We start from the raw sequence: 16,331 nt of genomic DNA, 5'->3' as shown, positions 1-16,331 counted from the left end.
GCATTCATTTTCATCATATCACACATCAACACCTTAATGTTTAATGACTGACATAGTCCAGTGATATTTAATGAGAACAATAAAGCCAGGCTCTAGGTTTGCAGTGGATCTACAAATATTATACATTATATTAAATATTACAACAGGGTGTTGATGAAGTGGTTCTTTCCCTGAACTGTGTTAAACAACGGACTATTACTTGGTTTTAACTAGTGCTCTTGTATTTTTTCCTACATTGTATGTTATCTGTTGTGTTTTTGAGAACTCGGGACTGCCTATTTGTTTCTTTAGTGCAAAACAATGGCTTTTCCCGTTTTGAATAAGAATCAGAAATAACGCTATTTTCCTCAAAAAGGTGCTATGGTGCAATATTTGTTAATCCATTTCGCTTGCGAATCAAAAGCAATAAACATAAAAGGAATTCGTTGCGTTAATAAAAAGCATTATGTGTGTAGTTATGGCACAGACCAGCGGCGGCGCTGTGAGCGCATTTCGAGAACGCAAAGAAAAACTTCCGGAGGTCAGAGTTCATCGACGCCTTTGAAAACATGGATGAAGGAGGCAAGTGTTTGCTCTTACTCGTCTAATTATTGTTTATATTAGTATTATACAGCTGAAATGTATATGCCGATGTAAATGGTTGTATTGTCTAGTTAAATTCACACTATTGAGCAGGAAACCGTGAACCACTGTTGAGTAAGAGTCAAAAGTCGCTGCTGTTTTTCTAGTTTATTTGTTAGCTACCATAATCCCTCTAACTGGGATTAATACAATTTAAACTCTATTAAAAGCTGTTACTGTGTGCATCTTCCATGACGAATTTGAACAGCATTATTAGCACACAGGCAGCGTTTAATATTATATAGTTTGGAACATAAGTTATGTAGTTTAAGAACATTGTGACGGACATCAGGTTTAGATACAGGCACATTTTCAATAACGTATGTCAGTACCATGTGATATGGGTTAGATATACTTAACCCACCACGTTTTCAAGTATACTCTTGAATATAGTGGAGCTAACAACCTATGTAGCCTTTGTACTCTTTTTTTTTTAATTTATTCTTTTATGACTCACTGAAGTGTTTTGTAAGCATGAACACATTTAAACTAGTACTTTAGTAGTCATAGTCAAGGAGTTGCTACAGTATCTTTGTGTTTCACACATGTCAATAAAGTTGTATTTCTCCCCATTATTTTTGCTCATGATATTTTGTCAATACAGTTTTCATCTTTAAAAAATAATATATCAATCAATTGCTGCATTGGTCTTTTTTGCAGCGAGCAAGATGAGCGGTGACGAAGACATTTCATCCGTCATGGGATTTTCTGGGTTTGGTATGTGCAGTTTAGCACAGCTGTTGAAATATTTCATATGCTTAATTTATTTCTTATATTGTCAATTAACAATATGAGTCATGACGATCATTATTCCTTTTTAGGTAAGAAAGCCCGCACATTTGACTTGGATGCCATCTTTGAACAGACCCGACGAACAGCCATTGAAAGGAGTCAGCATGTTTTAGGTAAGTGTACCCACAAGCATGATGGTGACAAGTTGCTTCATGGTGTATGTGAGTAAGTCATCGTAACTGTTGGATTCCTTAGAGGAGCGAGAGAAGGACATGGAAGAGGAAGGGGAGAGCTCCAAGTCAGTGAAATCATCAATCCAAACTCAGAAAGACAAAGCATCAGCAGCTGCTTCCAGGTAACCAGTTATTTCTGAGTCATTGTGTCTGGATTAACATTTCCATGTAATTTAATCTGACACCCTCAGTGGTTAATTAAATGTCTTTCATTAGGTGTAAGTTTTTTCTCTGTTTGACAATTTTCTTGTAGAAAACAGGAGAGTGACAGCAGCAGTGACAGTGGCTCAGAGTCTGATTCGGACTCTGAGCTTATTGGGCCACCAATGCCTCCTCAAGACACAGCACAGGATGATGATGATGATGATGAGCTTGTGGGACCACCTCTTCCACCAGGTTACACTGGCAGCACGGCTCAGAGTGATGATGAGGATCAGGAGGAACAAGATGACGATGAGGATGTATGTTTATAATTACCCATATTAATATTATCTAAGCATCTTTTTTCTTTTTAAATAGCATCTGTGGTTTTCTTACTGTCAAATGCCAAAAATATTCTCTATACAAAGGTGTCTGAAGGCACCAGTTTGTGCAGTAATTTTACCATTCTACCACTAGATGGCAGCACAAGAATATGTATAGCAAATTGTGATGTTTGTTAGGCTTTAATTACACTCTAAATAGATAATGTGCTCCAATTTTATTATCATGTGTATTACATATATGCATATATAGTGAATCATTACTCATAAATATTTCAGTGCATTGGTGTATACTCTATCCAGGTGTATATAGGCTGTGACTGCAATTTTTTTTTTACTGTCACTAATTTGCTTAAGTCAAAATACTGTGTCTGACTGAATCTTTATGTTAGGAATAAATATAAATTACTTAAGATACAACCCTAATCTTGTCTTTCTGTTGCAGAGTCCAGTGAAGAAGATTCCAGACACGCATGAGATTACTCTGCAGCATGGCACAAAGACGGTGAGAAATTCTTTCAGTTATTAAGTCATTATAAATCTCTTCTTTGCAGGAATATATCAAATGGGTAAATCAGAACAGAACAAACAAAAATAATTGCTTTTATTTATGCTGTATCTATGTTTGTTGTCTTTAGAGGAAACAGTGTGTCTATATTGTCAAATATTTATAAAATGACTGGAGCAGGCTTGTTGATTGCGTTGTGAATAAAGATGTAAATAAGACAACTGCCTCCTCAGGTGTCAGCTCTTGCCTTAGACCCGTCTGGAGCCCGACTGGTGACTGGTGGATATGATTATGATGTTCGTTTCTGGGATTTTGCGGGCATGGACCAGGCTCTGCAGGCCTTCAGGTCCCTGCAGCCTTGTGAGTGGTGAGTCACTTTCTGAGAATACATCGTGAAACATCAACACAGTTGCTTAACATGTGGTTAATTAGTTTCATGCAATCATCCAGTACACTCTCTCTGCCAAAGTGTACACACATACACAAACATACATTTGTTGAGCTTCATTGAGCCTCATGTTAACTCTGTGACATCCTCTCGTTTCATTCAAAATGACCCTTTCAGAAGCAGATGGTTGAGCTATGTGGGTGTTTGTGTGTCGGTGTGTGTTTATTCTGTGTTTCACTGAAGCCATCATCAAAGATTCAAGTCATTTTGGTTTTGGGAAGTGGAGGACAGAGCTGGAGCAGGCTTCCCCTTGTTAGAGCACTACGCTACATTTAATTTGAATACAATGCGATCCAGTAGCCTGTTTGGTTTACTAACAGTCAGGGCTTCATATAGAAAGTTGTGGTGTTGAGGTTCACTGTTCGTCTTTCCTGACTCAAAAAGGCAATTGTTCAGCTCAGTCAAACCAAAACAATGAAGATTGTGAGCCTTTGGGGCTATTTAAAGATGCAGATACCTGGCAATTAAAATGGCATTGATGCTGGCCTTACTTTTATTTCAGCAATGGGACTTTTTATTCTGTGTACAGAGATTCTGTTGCCCCATCTACCCCTGCTGTGTTAATGCTACTGTATAGGAGTTTGACCTGACTTGCTAATCTCACTATGGTTAAGTGGTTCAGATAGTTGTCTGTGTCTTCACTTGCCTGCTCTGCTGTGCATTGCAGGATGACGTGAGTGCTTTTGAGTGTATAATTGAAAACAAAAAAAAAATTACATTTGTCATGTAAGGCACTAAGTAAACCTTATGCAAACCATATGTTCTTTATTAGGCTACATGTCCTTAACGGAGTGTTTTGTTTGTTTATATTTTACTCTATGTTGCAAAAGAGTGCATTTGTTATTCTTTAAATTTGTTTTAAAATGTCATTACGTGCTGTTATTGTTACTGTGTTTGTGTGTTGCTTGTCTAAGATCAGAGAGAGTAATCATTAAATCAACATCAGATGTGGCACTGTTTGTTCCTTTAGCTACCTGTATCTATGTTTGTTCTTCACCCATGTGAAAAACTAAATTTTTTCTTATGTAATCATGCAAAAGCTCACAGATGCTTGACAAACAGACACTTATCGACACCACAGATATATGATTCAAAAGCGTCTTCTGTGTATTATTCTGTGTCCTTAATATTTGATGTGTCTTTGTGTGTGTGTCCCTTCAGCCATCAGATCAAGACCCTGCAGTACAGCATCACTGGTGACGTCATTCTGGTCATTTCTGGTAATGCACAGGCCAAGGTGCTGGACCGTGATGGCTTTAATGTGATGGAGTGTGTGAAGGGAGACCAGTACATTGTGGATATGGCCAACACCAAGGTATGCATGTCATATATTATGATATTCCAGATTTGCTCACATTTAATTGGGATTTATTACATTTTTTTCTCCCTGTTTTTATTCACTGTTTGTGTTGATCAAGACAATGTGCTCACCACAGTGTTATCACTACAACAACAATAAGCTCAGCATGACCAATAAACATGAGTTATTCATCTCAGTCTGTAAACTGAGATGAAAGTTTACGACAGATGGACTGGCTAATATTTTACTGCTCTTTATTTTTTTTTTAACTAAACTGGTGTTTGTTTGAAATTTGCCTTATTTTCTGCTTTTTTATTTGAATCGGCAGTCGACTTGTTATTATTACCTATCAAAATGATGACTGCCACAATAAAAATAAGACTAAGAGTTGGAATAAACTGGAAAATAATCTTAAACCTGTTATTAATTTCTGTAGCAACAGCAGTGCAGTCAAAAGTGAGTAGTTATTCTAAATGCAGGATGAATGCCTTGCTCTTCTGATCTGTGGGTTAATCTTGCCAACAAGTAATGGTAGCAAGATGTAGCTATAGCTGGACTGTTGTATGTGTGGATAATGGTCTGTGTGGCCCTCTCAGGGGAGAGGAACACTGTTGCGGTTCAATTCTTCGTTGTACCTGCATCCACAAAGACATCCTACAAAACATCTTAATTAAGTGTCCGTATTTGGTTTTTGCAGAGTTAAGGGAAGCCGTATTGGTGGTCATTAACCATCTGTGCCAGCTGCGGTGCATTTAGACATTGTTTATACCACCCATAGGAATTGCTTGAACATGTGAAGGCCCATTGATTACAAGTAGTGTTTTCCTGGATGTCCTAAATTCTTGCCCTGCTCAGTTCCATCTGGTGCAGAAGGAAGCGTTTGGTTCAGTGAAAATGCGTTTTGGCCTGCTGACAACGTCCCAGTCGATTAGTATTGTCTCATGTGATAATTAAGTCCTTGCCTTTATGCTGCCTCTGTTGACAGACAATTACTTCTCTGCAACTCATCCCACTGTGTGCAGAGGGATTTGCCCCGCACAGAGGACTGTAATATGTTTGCCATAAGATTTATGGGTAATAAATTCAAAATGAAAACAGGAAAAAAAAGTTACAAATTTTAAAGCCGCTAACCCTTTCTTTTGAAAGGAGTGGTTGAAATGTAAATGACTGACTCTGTCATCAGTGTTCACTTGGATTATTAAAATCATTAGTTCATCTTTTGTCATTTTTTGTTAGTTTTTATTGCACTGGCATATAGTGCACCAGGATATAATGATCAGTCTGAGCATTCTTTTCTAATCTTAGTGAGTCATTTTCAGAATAGAATTGGAAAATTACTCGTCACGGTTCATTAGTCAGGCAGTGAGGTGCTGCCTTTTGGGTTTTCCCTGAAATATAAACTGTCTTTCCTTTTAATTTTCTCAAGCCATGCCATCTCCTGATGACTCTTGCTTGATTCATTGATGGTCCAGCTTTGAATTGTCATCAGTGAGTCGATCTAATAACTGCAAACGGTTACACAGACCTATTAAGCCTATATTACACAGACTTAAAATGCAAGCAAAGCATGACCTCTTGTGTTTACTGTTACTATGAATATCAGTCTGTTTCCCTTTAGTCATTTGAAATTTGTTTTCCTTAGCTGTTGAGAAAAAGGAAACAGATTTGTTCAGGAATGCTCCTTTAATCGAATCATGAAGCTCCTCTTCACTGCACAGAGCAGAGAAGCCCCTTAGTCATTCTTAGCCAATAGCGACTGTGTATTTTACCATAAAACTTAACAACCACCCTATTGTTAATAATCCTTTTTTTTTGTCATTAAACGACACTCACTGATTATTAAAGCGGTGTGTTTAAAGTATTTGACATTGAACAGGCAGGTCGCTCTTCCTGATGCACACACATGTCATTTGGTTGACCCCTGCTTTCTCAAGCATCCTGTCATACAGCAGTATGACATGTCTGGAGTCTTTTTGGTGCACTCTCAAGTGTTCCTCTCTGACCTGGCAGTGGGGGAGGCATCTTGTCGGGGTATTCCTCTCTGAAGTCATTTGTTATGAGTAATTCTCCACAGGACTGCTCCACCAGAGGAAATGTCTAAAAGTTACTCGATTGCTGTTTGAAGCCGGGAGACATCCTTTTGCTTGGTGCTCAGTGGCTCAGTCGATAGTTGAGGGTCAAGGTTAAAACAAAATGATCAAACGGTCAACTTTCTATGGACTTGCACTTAATGATATGCTCTTTCTTTTATGCCTCATTCAATAAGACAGCACAGTGAGCACTGCAAGCTTGTGTTTGTGTGTATATTTAAATATTTATCTTCTCATGGCTGTGGCCATATCTTAAATTGCATTATAGTGCACAATAAGCAGGGTGTAACAGTACTGCAATTTCAATATTTTTTGGATGAAATAAATTTTTACTTTTAACTGTTGTACCTCCCAGGAACATTTGCTCATGTCTCTGTGGATATAGGCTTCACAGTTGTTGTGTACGTCACCCTACATAATTCCGACTATATGTATATCCGACAGTGTGACAAAAATGACACAGTATCCTTAACAGTATTTGCACGTGATTTGTTGGCAGTGAGTTTTCCAAATTTATATTAATTTACCATCACTGGATTTTCCTGGTGACTAGCTTTTCCCACCACAGCTTGACCTTTGATACCAAATGTTTTTAGTGCAAATCTGGTCTATTTTAACTTTCCTTTCATTTCAGGGTCATACAGCCATGTTGAATAGTGGCTGCTGGCATCCCAAGATTAAAGAGGAGTTCATGACCTGCTCCAACGATGGGTGAGTTCTACATAAGTGAGCTGTGTCTTGTAGCCAGAGCCTTACTCTTGCCCTCTGTCTGTCTTTAAGTTTATATATCTTAGAAAAACCTAATCCTATACATTTTATGTAGGAGAAACATGACAATGGTGACTAGATACACACACATATTAAATGTATACGTTGGCTAGTCTTCAAGCAAAAAAGTGTGTCATTGATGGTAAAAGACATTCATGAAATCTGTTGGAAAATGAAGAAACTGCTTGTTTTTAGAAATACAGTGTGTTGCCCTGTCTTATTCTGCCTCGAGTTACCAAAATAATGGATTTTGTATTCGAGCTTAGCTTATTCTGTTCTGCTATTCCACAGATTGTGGCATATTTAATAACAACATTCATAAACGCACACCCTGAGTGCTAAGATTTACTTCCTTTGTCCAATTCTTCTTATGTAGAATTATATGCCGTGTCCATGATAATGTTCATCACTGAGCAGACTTCACTCTGTTTTGCTCTCCTCTGTCACCAGAAGGGATTCCTCTAGTCCTGACTAAACCTCTGGAGACTTAACTTGGCCTCACAGCTGTGTACTTATACATAGCTCATTTTAATGTAGACATTATTCATATGTGACTCTTTGCTTGTATACAGTAATTTAGGCCAGAACAACACGGCAAGAGATAACAATATGTCAGACATGCATGTCTCCCTTTTCCAGTTATGGGAGCACAGCTTTAGCAGTTTTCACCTCTTTAAGAACAGCACTGTATGGCTGTTAGGGTCGTAGCACATTGTGTGTATAGGTGTGCATGGATGTTTGTGAGTGAGAGCACAGTGATGAGTCTAAGTGAGTGTGACAGGCAGCAGTGCAGAAACCCATGGCTATCATAATTAAGTGGAAACAAGGGCCTGGCTTTGTGGGCAGCCCGCAGCCAAGTGTTTACCACTGAAGCAGCTCTCCCAGATGTGGAGGCTGGTTTATTTAGTTCTTACTGAGGCTCTGGAAATCCTCCCCTGGCACGTTAGCACTGGGTGTTGCCTCTGGCCAGCTCACAGGAGAGGAGCGCACAGGGAGCCATTCACAGGCAGAACAGCTGCATGTGAGAAGGTTCACAGCAGCAGAGCAGGTCCGCACCACAACCTGAGTCTCACAGAGAGAAAGAGGGAGTGATGAAGAGAGAGCAGACATAGGGAGGGATTGCTTAAAGTGATTTTCAGGTGGAAGAATTTAGCCTCTTAAATCTCTCATGAAGCACTTTTACTTATAATCATAAAGAAATGTGAAGTGCAGTTCAGGGGTTGACCTGACAGAGTGCTTTATTTCTTTGAGGGTCGGCCCACTATTCCTCAAAAATCTCACTTCTTCAATCAAAATATCACCAGTACAAACAAAGTAACTGCCAAGACTTTAACAGGTGCCAAACATACAGATCATATTACTAAAATATTTGATTCTTTAATCTGTGTTGGCTGATCCATCCAGATTTGTGAGGATTTGGATTTTACTTTTTTTTTTTCGCCTTTTTGGACAGGATCTGTGACTGTATTGAAGTGACTATAGATAACTTTTTTTTCTTTTGCTCAAATAACAAATAAGTGCATCCAGTCATTTTAGGCTGAGATTGCCTAATCTGCTGCTGAGTCGATATACAAAAAGTTCAAAGAAAGAAATTCTATTGCTCTGGTATTATATAACTTGTATATATAAATTGCATAAAATAATCCTTAATGCCAAACCTAATTTGGAAACCTCAAAAGGATTGGCAGATTGTATGCTTTGTAAAAAGGATGCATTTTTTAATGCAATTTAATAAAATGCCAGAGAACAAAAATGGGTATACCTATGACGTAAAATGTTAATCTGTAATCTGCTTTTTCTTCTCGGCTATGGGCAACAACTTGATTGCCTTATCCAAAACTGAAACGCAACCTTCGGTGAGAAAAACCCTCAGAAAATTGGCTGCTGCAAGATGTTTATTTAAGCAAATGTGTTCTGCAGCTGCTGTGAAGGAATGAAACAAAGATGTGACACCGTTGTCCCCCCATTGCTGGACATTTACACTTTCAGCCCACACAGATTCATAATTCTAGAATGGTGGGACAACAGGCAGTGTTTTGTCCTTTCACTGCTCCTCACCACTGTATGTACAATGTCCCATCCACCTTTAGTGCCATCTTTTGAATAGACATGGACTCTGTTGAGGCCTTTTCAGAATGGACCAGCAGTTGGCCCATAGTACCGGTGGGTGCCAGCTTAAACAACAGACCAACATCTAAGTTTTCTCCACGTCTTTCTTCCGTGTCAGCCGTCATTGTGTGTCTTTGTTGTGTTTATTTGAATAGGTTATTAAGCATGATCACTGGACCGCCCAGCTTGTTAATTAAAGATCCCCCCCCCCAAGTTGTGTGGAATCTCATTCACAAGAGCCGCATCCCAACTCCTTGAATGATTTCATTAACCCAGACAGTTTTTTTCTCTGAGAGGAGATGGATGAGAGGGAAAGCACTGATAAAGCAGTTTGAAAATGCAGCAGCAGGGTGGTTGTGTTTGTTCCTGCACAGTGAGGGCTGAAAGGACTGTGTGCAGAATTGAGCGACTCAAGTCGGTGAAAAGCATTTGTGTTCGGGTTGGTGTGTGAATGTGTCAACATTCCTTATTCTTCTGTCATTCTGGTTGAGAGTTTGTGCAACTGCAATGTTTTCCAGCAATATTCATGTTTGATCCAAAGCTGCCAAATGTGTAATAAGTCTTTGCTGAAAAGAGTGGGCACCTCTTTGAAAAGTGCAGATTTATTTCTCAGAAGGTGAAGGCAATATGCGCTGAGTCTTCTCCCTGTGGAACAATCTCTTTGGCAAGATTAAACTTGCTTATTACTTGACATAAACTGAAATATGACTGGAACATGTCAGTTGTGCGTTTTTTGGACCTGGAGCCTTTTTTATGAACATCACCTTTTTACAAAAAATCTGTAAATGTTCTTGAATGAGTTGTTAAAAGATACGCTGCATTGATGACAATTGCAAACCATAACTATCATCGAGGAGTAGTTTGTTTTAATGGCTTTAATGACACAACTCTGCTGATCCTTGATCATTTTATTAGGCCCCGAGACTACACTCAAAAATGCATGCTGTGCTCTCCCTGTGACTTTGAAATTTCTGCCAGGGGAGCAGGAGACGGGACAAACGTCGACTTTCTAATTAGGCACACATGGTACTTTTGTTGAGTCATGTGCACACATAAATACACACGATTTGAGGAATGTTTTGAGGAGGGTTGAATGCCAGGGATTCCCTCCATGTTGGCCTGCTGTCAGGTCTGCAGCTGGACTTGGATGTGTAGATTTATGCAAGGAGACCCAAAGAACAACATGGCAGGTCCTTTTTTTTTCTGCTGTGGAACAGATTATTAGTCTTAATCGTGTATTCCATCCTAACCAATACATGACACGTGGCATAATCAGGAATTATCATTGAAAATGAATCATGCTCACGTTACCTTTAGTAGGAATAATTTGCAGCTATTGGTGATACATTGTTTTTTGCACAGAGTGGTCAGCACAAAATTAAGTTCTCAGTTTTGGATTCTTTAATTTTGGATGTTTTGTACTCAAACATTTCCGGCATACTGATAATATCATAGACTATAACGTTTTCAGTGCTCTTAGCCTCTTAGCATATTGCTGCTGTGCAAATAAATGTGATCTGCTTGAAATAACAAGGAAGAACAAGGAGGACAGACGCTACAAAGTGTGCGTGAGCATGTTGGGACAATTCACACAGTTTGACACATCTGGTTCATCCACAGTCCAACGCATCTCTGTTGCCTGCCTTACATCTGAAATGGTGCATATCCTGCCAAAGAATGCACATACCATATCTGTAAGGAGTGCATTTATCCTTCTTGTTCTATCTACAGTCATGACTGAATTTTGACTGACTAACTTCTGGATCTTTAGTGTGTGTCTGTGTCTGTGTGCGCTTGTGCTTGTTTTTGTTACTTTAGCACTTTTTCTGGTATAAACGAGGACCTTGTCAGGACCAGTTGTCCCTATGGAGACCAAAAGCCAGTCCTAATGAGGTTGAATCTCATTTCTGAGGTACAGGTTAAGTTTAGGGGTAAGATTTTTATTGTGGTTAGGTTAAGGTTAGGCATTAACTGGATATGGTTAGGGTTCAATCATGATACTTTAATGTAAACTTCATACTGATACCTACAGTAAGAAAATGCATGATACAGTATTCAGTATTCATAAATGTCAACGCACACAAAAACAGTATCAGATCAAATAAGGGTTGGCTGCAGCTGTTTGTCTTGTTGCTGGCCGACCATTCTCAGCTTCAGTCTGGGATTTTAAGAGAAACACAAAGCTTTAGACACAAATAATTATGTTATCCTGTTAAATAATACTAGTCGGTACGTTTCATGACATTAGGAAAGAAAGCAAACTGTATCAAAGTTACAGAAGAGGACACTGTTGGTTTCCATACTGTTGCAAATGAGTATCTTATCTAATGTGTGTATTTCTTATCTAAATGACCTAAATATAAGGTATATTTGTTTAGTAGCAAAGCATCTTATTAAACAGATTCTTCACCTGCCCTGCCAAAGGTCTTTGGTCCAGTAATGATGTTGTAAATTTGCTTGAATCAGCATCCCTGTGCACCCACAGTGCATGACCTCAGGATTTCTACTTTTGCTTCTTTGCTTGAATGGCACTGTGCAGTCTGTCTCCTCCCAAATCCCTCTGTTATTTCCTCTCGTCTGTCTCCGTCATCTGCAATGGAAGATGGAGCGACGTTTCTCTTAATCCGCTTTTCTCATAACACAGCCCCAGTAAGTCAGTCAACCAGCCATAAGACGCCACAACCTAGCTCAGTTGCCGGAATTTGACCAATAAACAACCTCATACAGGACGCACACCGATCTTTTCCCTCTTTCTTTCTTATCTCATCATCTGGGAAAACGATCCTTGCAACCATCACCCCCGCTAGGCCTATAACCTGACAAACAGATAAAATCTGGGGCCATGGGAGTTGTCACTCCTCAGTTGATGTGTGAACGATGGTGCTACCTCGTAAAGTGCACATGCATGACTGAGGATGTATGGGTCTCATTTTTATTACATTCACCTCCCTGTGAAGCGTATATGCAAGTAAAAGGGGTCTGCTGATTGAAGGGAAAACAAGGGTTGCAAGGAAGAAGAAAGGGTGAATGTATTCCCCTTGATTGTTTTTTGTGGTTTCTTTATGCGGCATTTGAATATTTTGACATTGCATACATTTTCATTATTATACCTTCTCAAAACAAACACCACCTGAGTGAATATGGTCTGAGACTACCCCAGATTCTTCCTACTAGATGAAAAGGTATTACTTTATGTAATTTTGTTTATTTTTAAATTTAATTTTCTTTAACATTAACATTACACTTAAATCAAACATAAATTAGAACAACCACATAATAGAGTGGTCTCCCCTATGTTGTCTTTCTGCTCTGACAGGTAATGTTGTGCAGTCTCTGGTGGGCTTTGTATTTTGGCTTTATCCCTCTGACAGGCAGCAGTGCCATGTTTTGGAAAGAGCCCTCACGATAAATAGCATTCCGGGTTTTGTGTGCTACACGAAAGGTTATGTTGTCTTTATTGGCTTGACAGACGCCTTTAGTCTTCTGTAAACAAAATAGAGATGTCTGTGTGAGGTAGCAGGTGGACCAATTTGTCATCCAGTCTGGCGATCACTCCGTCCTACTCACGCTCACACACACACGCATGCGTCCATGTAAACACTTGACTGTACAATGCAGTACAGTCAAGTGTTAATTTTGAACTGGGAAACCTCCTTTTATATACGTGGCTTTTGCACCTATGAAGAACTTGAGTTTATGTATGCATCAAACAGAGTTTTATGTGACCCTTGCCAGTTCTCACTCAAACCGTATGTCTTCAGTTGGCATTTGTATCACATTGTTCGACTTATCCAAACACAGTTGAGTGTGTGTGTGTCTGTGACTCTGTATCCAGCCACGAAGGAATCTTTGCCTGGCTGTTAGTAGCAGCTCTGCCTGTGTGTTTATACTCCTCTGCTGACCTCGTGACCCACAGGTCATGATGATCACGAAAGCACGCTGTAGGTCACAGACACATTTGGACACACACTCTGTCTGGTATGAGTGTTGGTGTGATTATGTGACAGGGTTTTTCCTTGTGTGTAATGTATTTCAATAAATGAATATGAACCTTAAGGTTTCTTTAAGTGACTTGTGGTATTAGTAGGTACATTCTTTTGTCATTTTTGGATCATTCATTCTCAAATACTGACAATCACTTGGGCAAATCTAAATAATCTAGTTTTTCTATCCTCTATCCTTATTTTAACAGTTTACACTGTGTTTGAATAAACACATAGTCATAGTCAAACCTATGTCTTCATTGTTAACTGTTTAACTGTAACACTTTGCATTACAATACAGTAACAACATCATAATATGTATGTTTAAAGTATAATCCAGGTCATAGTTTAGTAATTAGAATTATTATAGGCTACCATCTGTGTAATACCTTCTCTTGAAAATGTGTGTCACCATAGTACCATATTATAAAGCTGAATTCCTCCCTTATGTCCCACACGGATTTCCACTGTTATTACCAAGCTATTACCTGGTGATTACTTTATAAATAAGATCATTTTACCAAAATGTCATCACCTGCTTGGGACAGTGTTCAATACAAATCTGTAACTGTCAAATATTCTTGGAAAGCTTCTATATAAATATATATATATATATGTATATATATATATATATATATATATATATATATATATATATATATATATATATATATATATACTGTATATATTTTTTTTTTTTACCTCCCTTTTTTTTACACTTGCATATCTGAAATATCTGCACTCGCGAGTTCTCATTTGCAGTCCTTCAGGTTGTGTAATGTGTTCAACAGATGTACAAGAGAGAATCAGAATTTCATGGAAGCTTGAGACATGGCTGTCAGACTGATCTACTGTTCTGCTGTTCTGGTGTTTGCTCACCCCTCACCCTGCAATAGCTGCCGAACCCCATGTTCATGTGAGGCAAACATGACTGGGGCACACTGTATCTCTATAGGAGTCAGATTTATTATGGTGGCGGGTAGTGTTAATGACTTAATGTGTTTTGAGGGACAGGCATGTCATGACTGATTCATGGCAGTTGGGTGAGAGTAAAATTCTCTGTCTTTTCACAGCACGGTGCGCACATGGGACTTGAAGTCGGAGAAGAAGCACAAGGCTGTGTTCAAACCCCGCTCCCTTCAGGGAAAGAAGGTCATACCCACATGTTGCACCTACAGCCGTGATGGGAAGTTGATTGCGGCAGGCTGCCAGGATGGCACCATCCAGATCTGGGACAGAAACCTCAGCGTAAGTCTTAAAACACACTCGCATACCAACCGCCATGATGTGCAAACAATGTGGTTGTAAACATAGGATGTGTTATGGCCTTGGGTACAGGAGTCATGAGAATCGGGTCATCCGGTCACAGGCCAGAAGGGTCAGAGTTCAAGAAGTCACTAGCACTGACCACAATTCATGTACCTGTCCAAACCACAAGTAGCTGAGAATAATATTGAATAGCTTTTTCATCCAGCCTGTCAACAATAATATTTAATATTTTCATTATCCAAGTTTAGTGTGTTAACATGCCAGCATTAGCATTCACTTACTGGCACTCATTAGGATCGCAATGTCATTATTTGTGTAGGTTTAAGTCTAAATTTCTTGATAGATTTTGATCTGAGGTTGAGGTGATCACTTGAGTTTTGAGCTAAGCGTCAGACAGAAATATTGTCCTTAGAGCCACACCACAAGTATGACAAAACACAGCTGATTATGTAACTGAATTACCTGACGTGTAATGATTGAGTTGAGTTCCACAGAAGTTGCTGGGAGGCCCAATCAACATTTTCCCTGCGTAGGTTTTCCAGTATTAGTTAATTAGGCAATTATGTGATCAAAGTTCATTCAATTTTTTACAATTTGCATTGTTGAGGTAATAGTTGATCTTGGCTCATAGGAAGCATTGCTCTCCCTCATTTGGCTATTTTCACTTGACTTACCGGACTAATGTTTATTGTCTATAAAAATGACTTCCATTCCCAGATGGAGAATGCATTTTCTCCATATTTCACCATGAGGCACTTCTGAAGCTTTCACATGTTACATCACTGACAGTTACTCTTTAACCTGCCTGTCTACTCTTGAGTTTGTCTTGTTGATGTCTGTCACAGTGACACCTTGCTGGTCAGGGTCTGGCCAGCAAAGTGATATCACTCACAGTTTCCCGATGATCAGTGCCAGAGAAGGTTTTGCACCCTATTTTTCATACACGGATGGAAAGGGGAGGAAAGGTGTGTTTGCATTGAAGCACATGTTTTGAGTCCACGCAGAACTGACAAGTCAATATTTTCAAAGATGTGTTGCAGGCGACATTCCTGAGAGATAATCTCTTACATTATGGCTAGCTCTTTTTGCAAACACGATTTCACTCACCTGTGAGTACTAAAACACTATGGACCAACATTTTAACATGGCAAATACAGTTGATGTGGGACTGCGTACAGATATTGCTAAATATATCTCTAGAATTTCTAGTGAAATTCATTTGCTTCACTATATGTATTTTCATCTGTCCAACCTCATTAGACAAGTTTGAATGCTTTTGTCCGTTTAAATGAGAAAAGCAACGGTGACATTAAGCTACAGTTAGTGGGTTGGAACAGAGAAGACAGAGAAGCTTATCCAGATTAGTCAAATGAGAAGTAGGCTACATGACAATTACTCCCAACAGTCAACTTTCCAATCACAGGACTTAAGATGTTAGTAGATGGGGGGGGTGTTGGTTTTTCCCTACAAGTGTGTCTGTGCTTGTACAGGCTTCCATCTCTTCACTCACCCATCACTCTTCCCCTGGACCTGCAAACCATAAGCGATTGGGTTAAAGCTCTAGAAATTTATTACCCCCTCCTTCTCCAAACTAAATATTTACCCTGCGTCCCATAGCAGCTTACAATAGTGATGTCTGTTGCCTTACCACTGGAGCCTGCCTTGTCTGAATGGCTGAAAATTTGAGTCGGTGCCCTCTGCCCTAATCAGCAACCTGTGCTGCTGAGTCAAATTCAGCCACAACCCTAAAAGGGAGTTGACCTCTCGGTGCTTTTATTGCAGCTGCCT

The 16,331-nt window shown here is 39.3% G+C and overlaps 1 protein-coding gene across 2 annotated transcripts in view; it reads left to right on the top strand.

Annotated features, from left to right (window-relative positions):
* The first annotated feature begins 513 nt into the window (after nucleotides 1-513).
* The window catches only part of LOC131446738 (WD repeat-containing protein 70), a 36,283-nt gene continuing 20,465 nt past the window's right edge, over nucleotides 514-16,331 (top strand). For both annotated transcript variants that reach the window (XM_058618157.1, XM_058618156.1), the window contains exons 1-10: nucleotides 514-561; nucleotides 1,282-1,338; nucleotides 1,443-1,526; nucleotides 1,609-1,708; nucleotides 1,840-2,047; nucleotides 2,514-2,573; nucleotides 2,810-2,943; nucleotides 4,186-4,339; nucleotides 7,049-7,125; nucleotides 14,348-14,522. In XM_058618157.1, coding sequence (XP_058474140.1) covers nucleotides 549-561; nucleotides 1,282-1,338; nucleotides 1,443-1,526; nucleotides 1,609-1,708; nucleotides 1,840-2,047; nucleotides 2,514-2,573; nucleotides 2,810-2,943; nucleotides 4,186-4,339; nucleotides 7,049-7,125; nucleotides 14,348-14,522 — 1,062 coding nt within the window. In that variant the 5' untranslated portion in view covers nucleotides 514-548. The remainder of the gene's footprint in view (nucleotides 562-1,281; nucleotides 1,339-1,442; nucleotides 1,527-1,608; nucleotides 1,709-1,839; nucleotides 2,048-2,513; nucleotides 2,574-2,809; nucleotides 2,944-4,185; nucleotides 4,340-7,048; nucleotides 7,126-14,347; nucleotides 14,523-16,331) is intronic.

This window comes from Solea solea, chromosome 19, assembly GCF_958295425.1.
Source record: "Solea solea chromosome 19, fSolSol10.1, whole genome shotgun sequence".
Lineage (NCBI taxonomy): Eukaryota > Metazoa > Chordata > Actinopteri > Pleuronectiformes > Soleidae > Solea > Solea solea.
The sequence above is the reverse complement of the archived record's forward strand: the minus strand, read 5'-3'. Positions and strand labels throughout refer to the sequence as shown.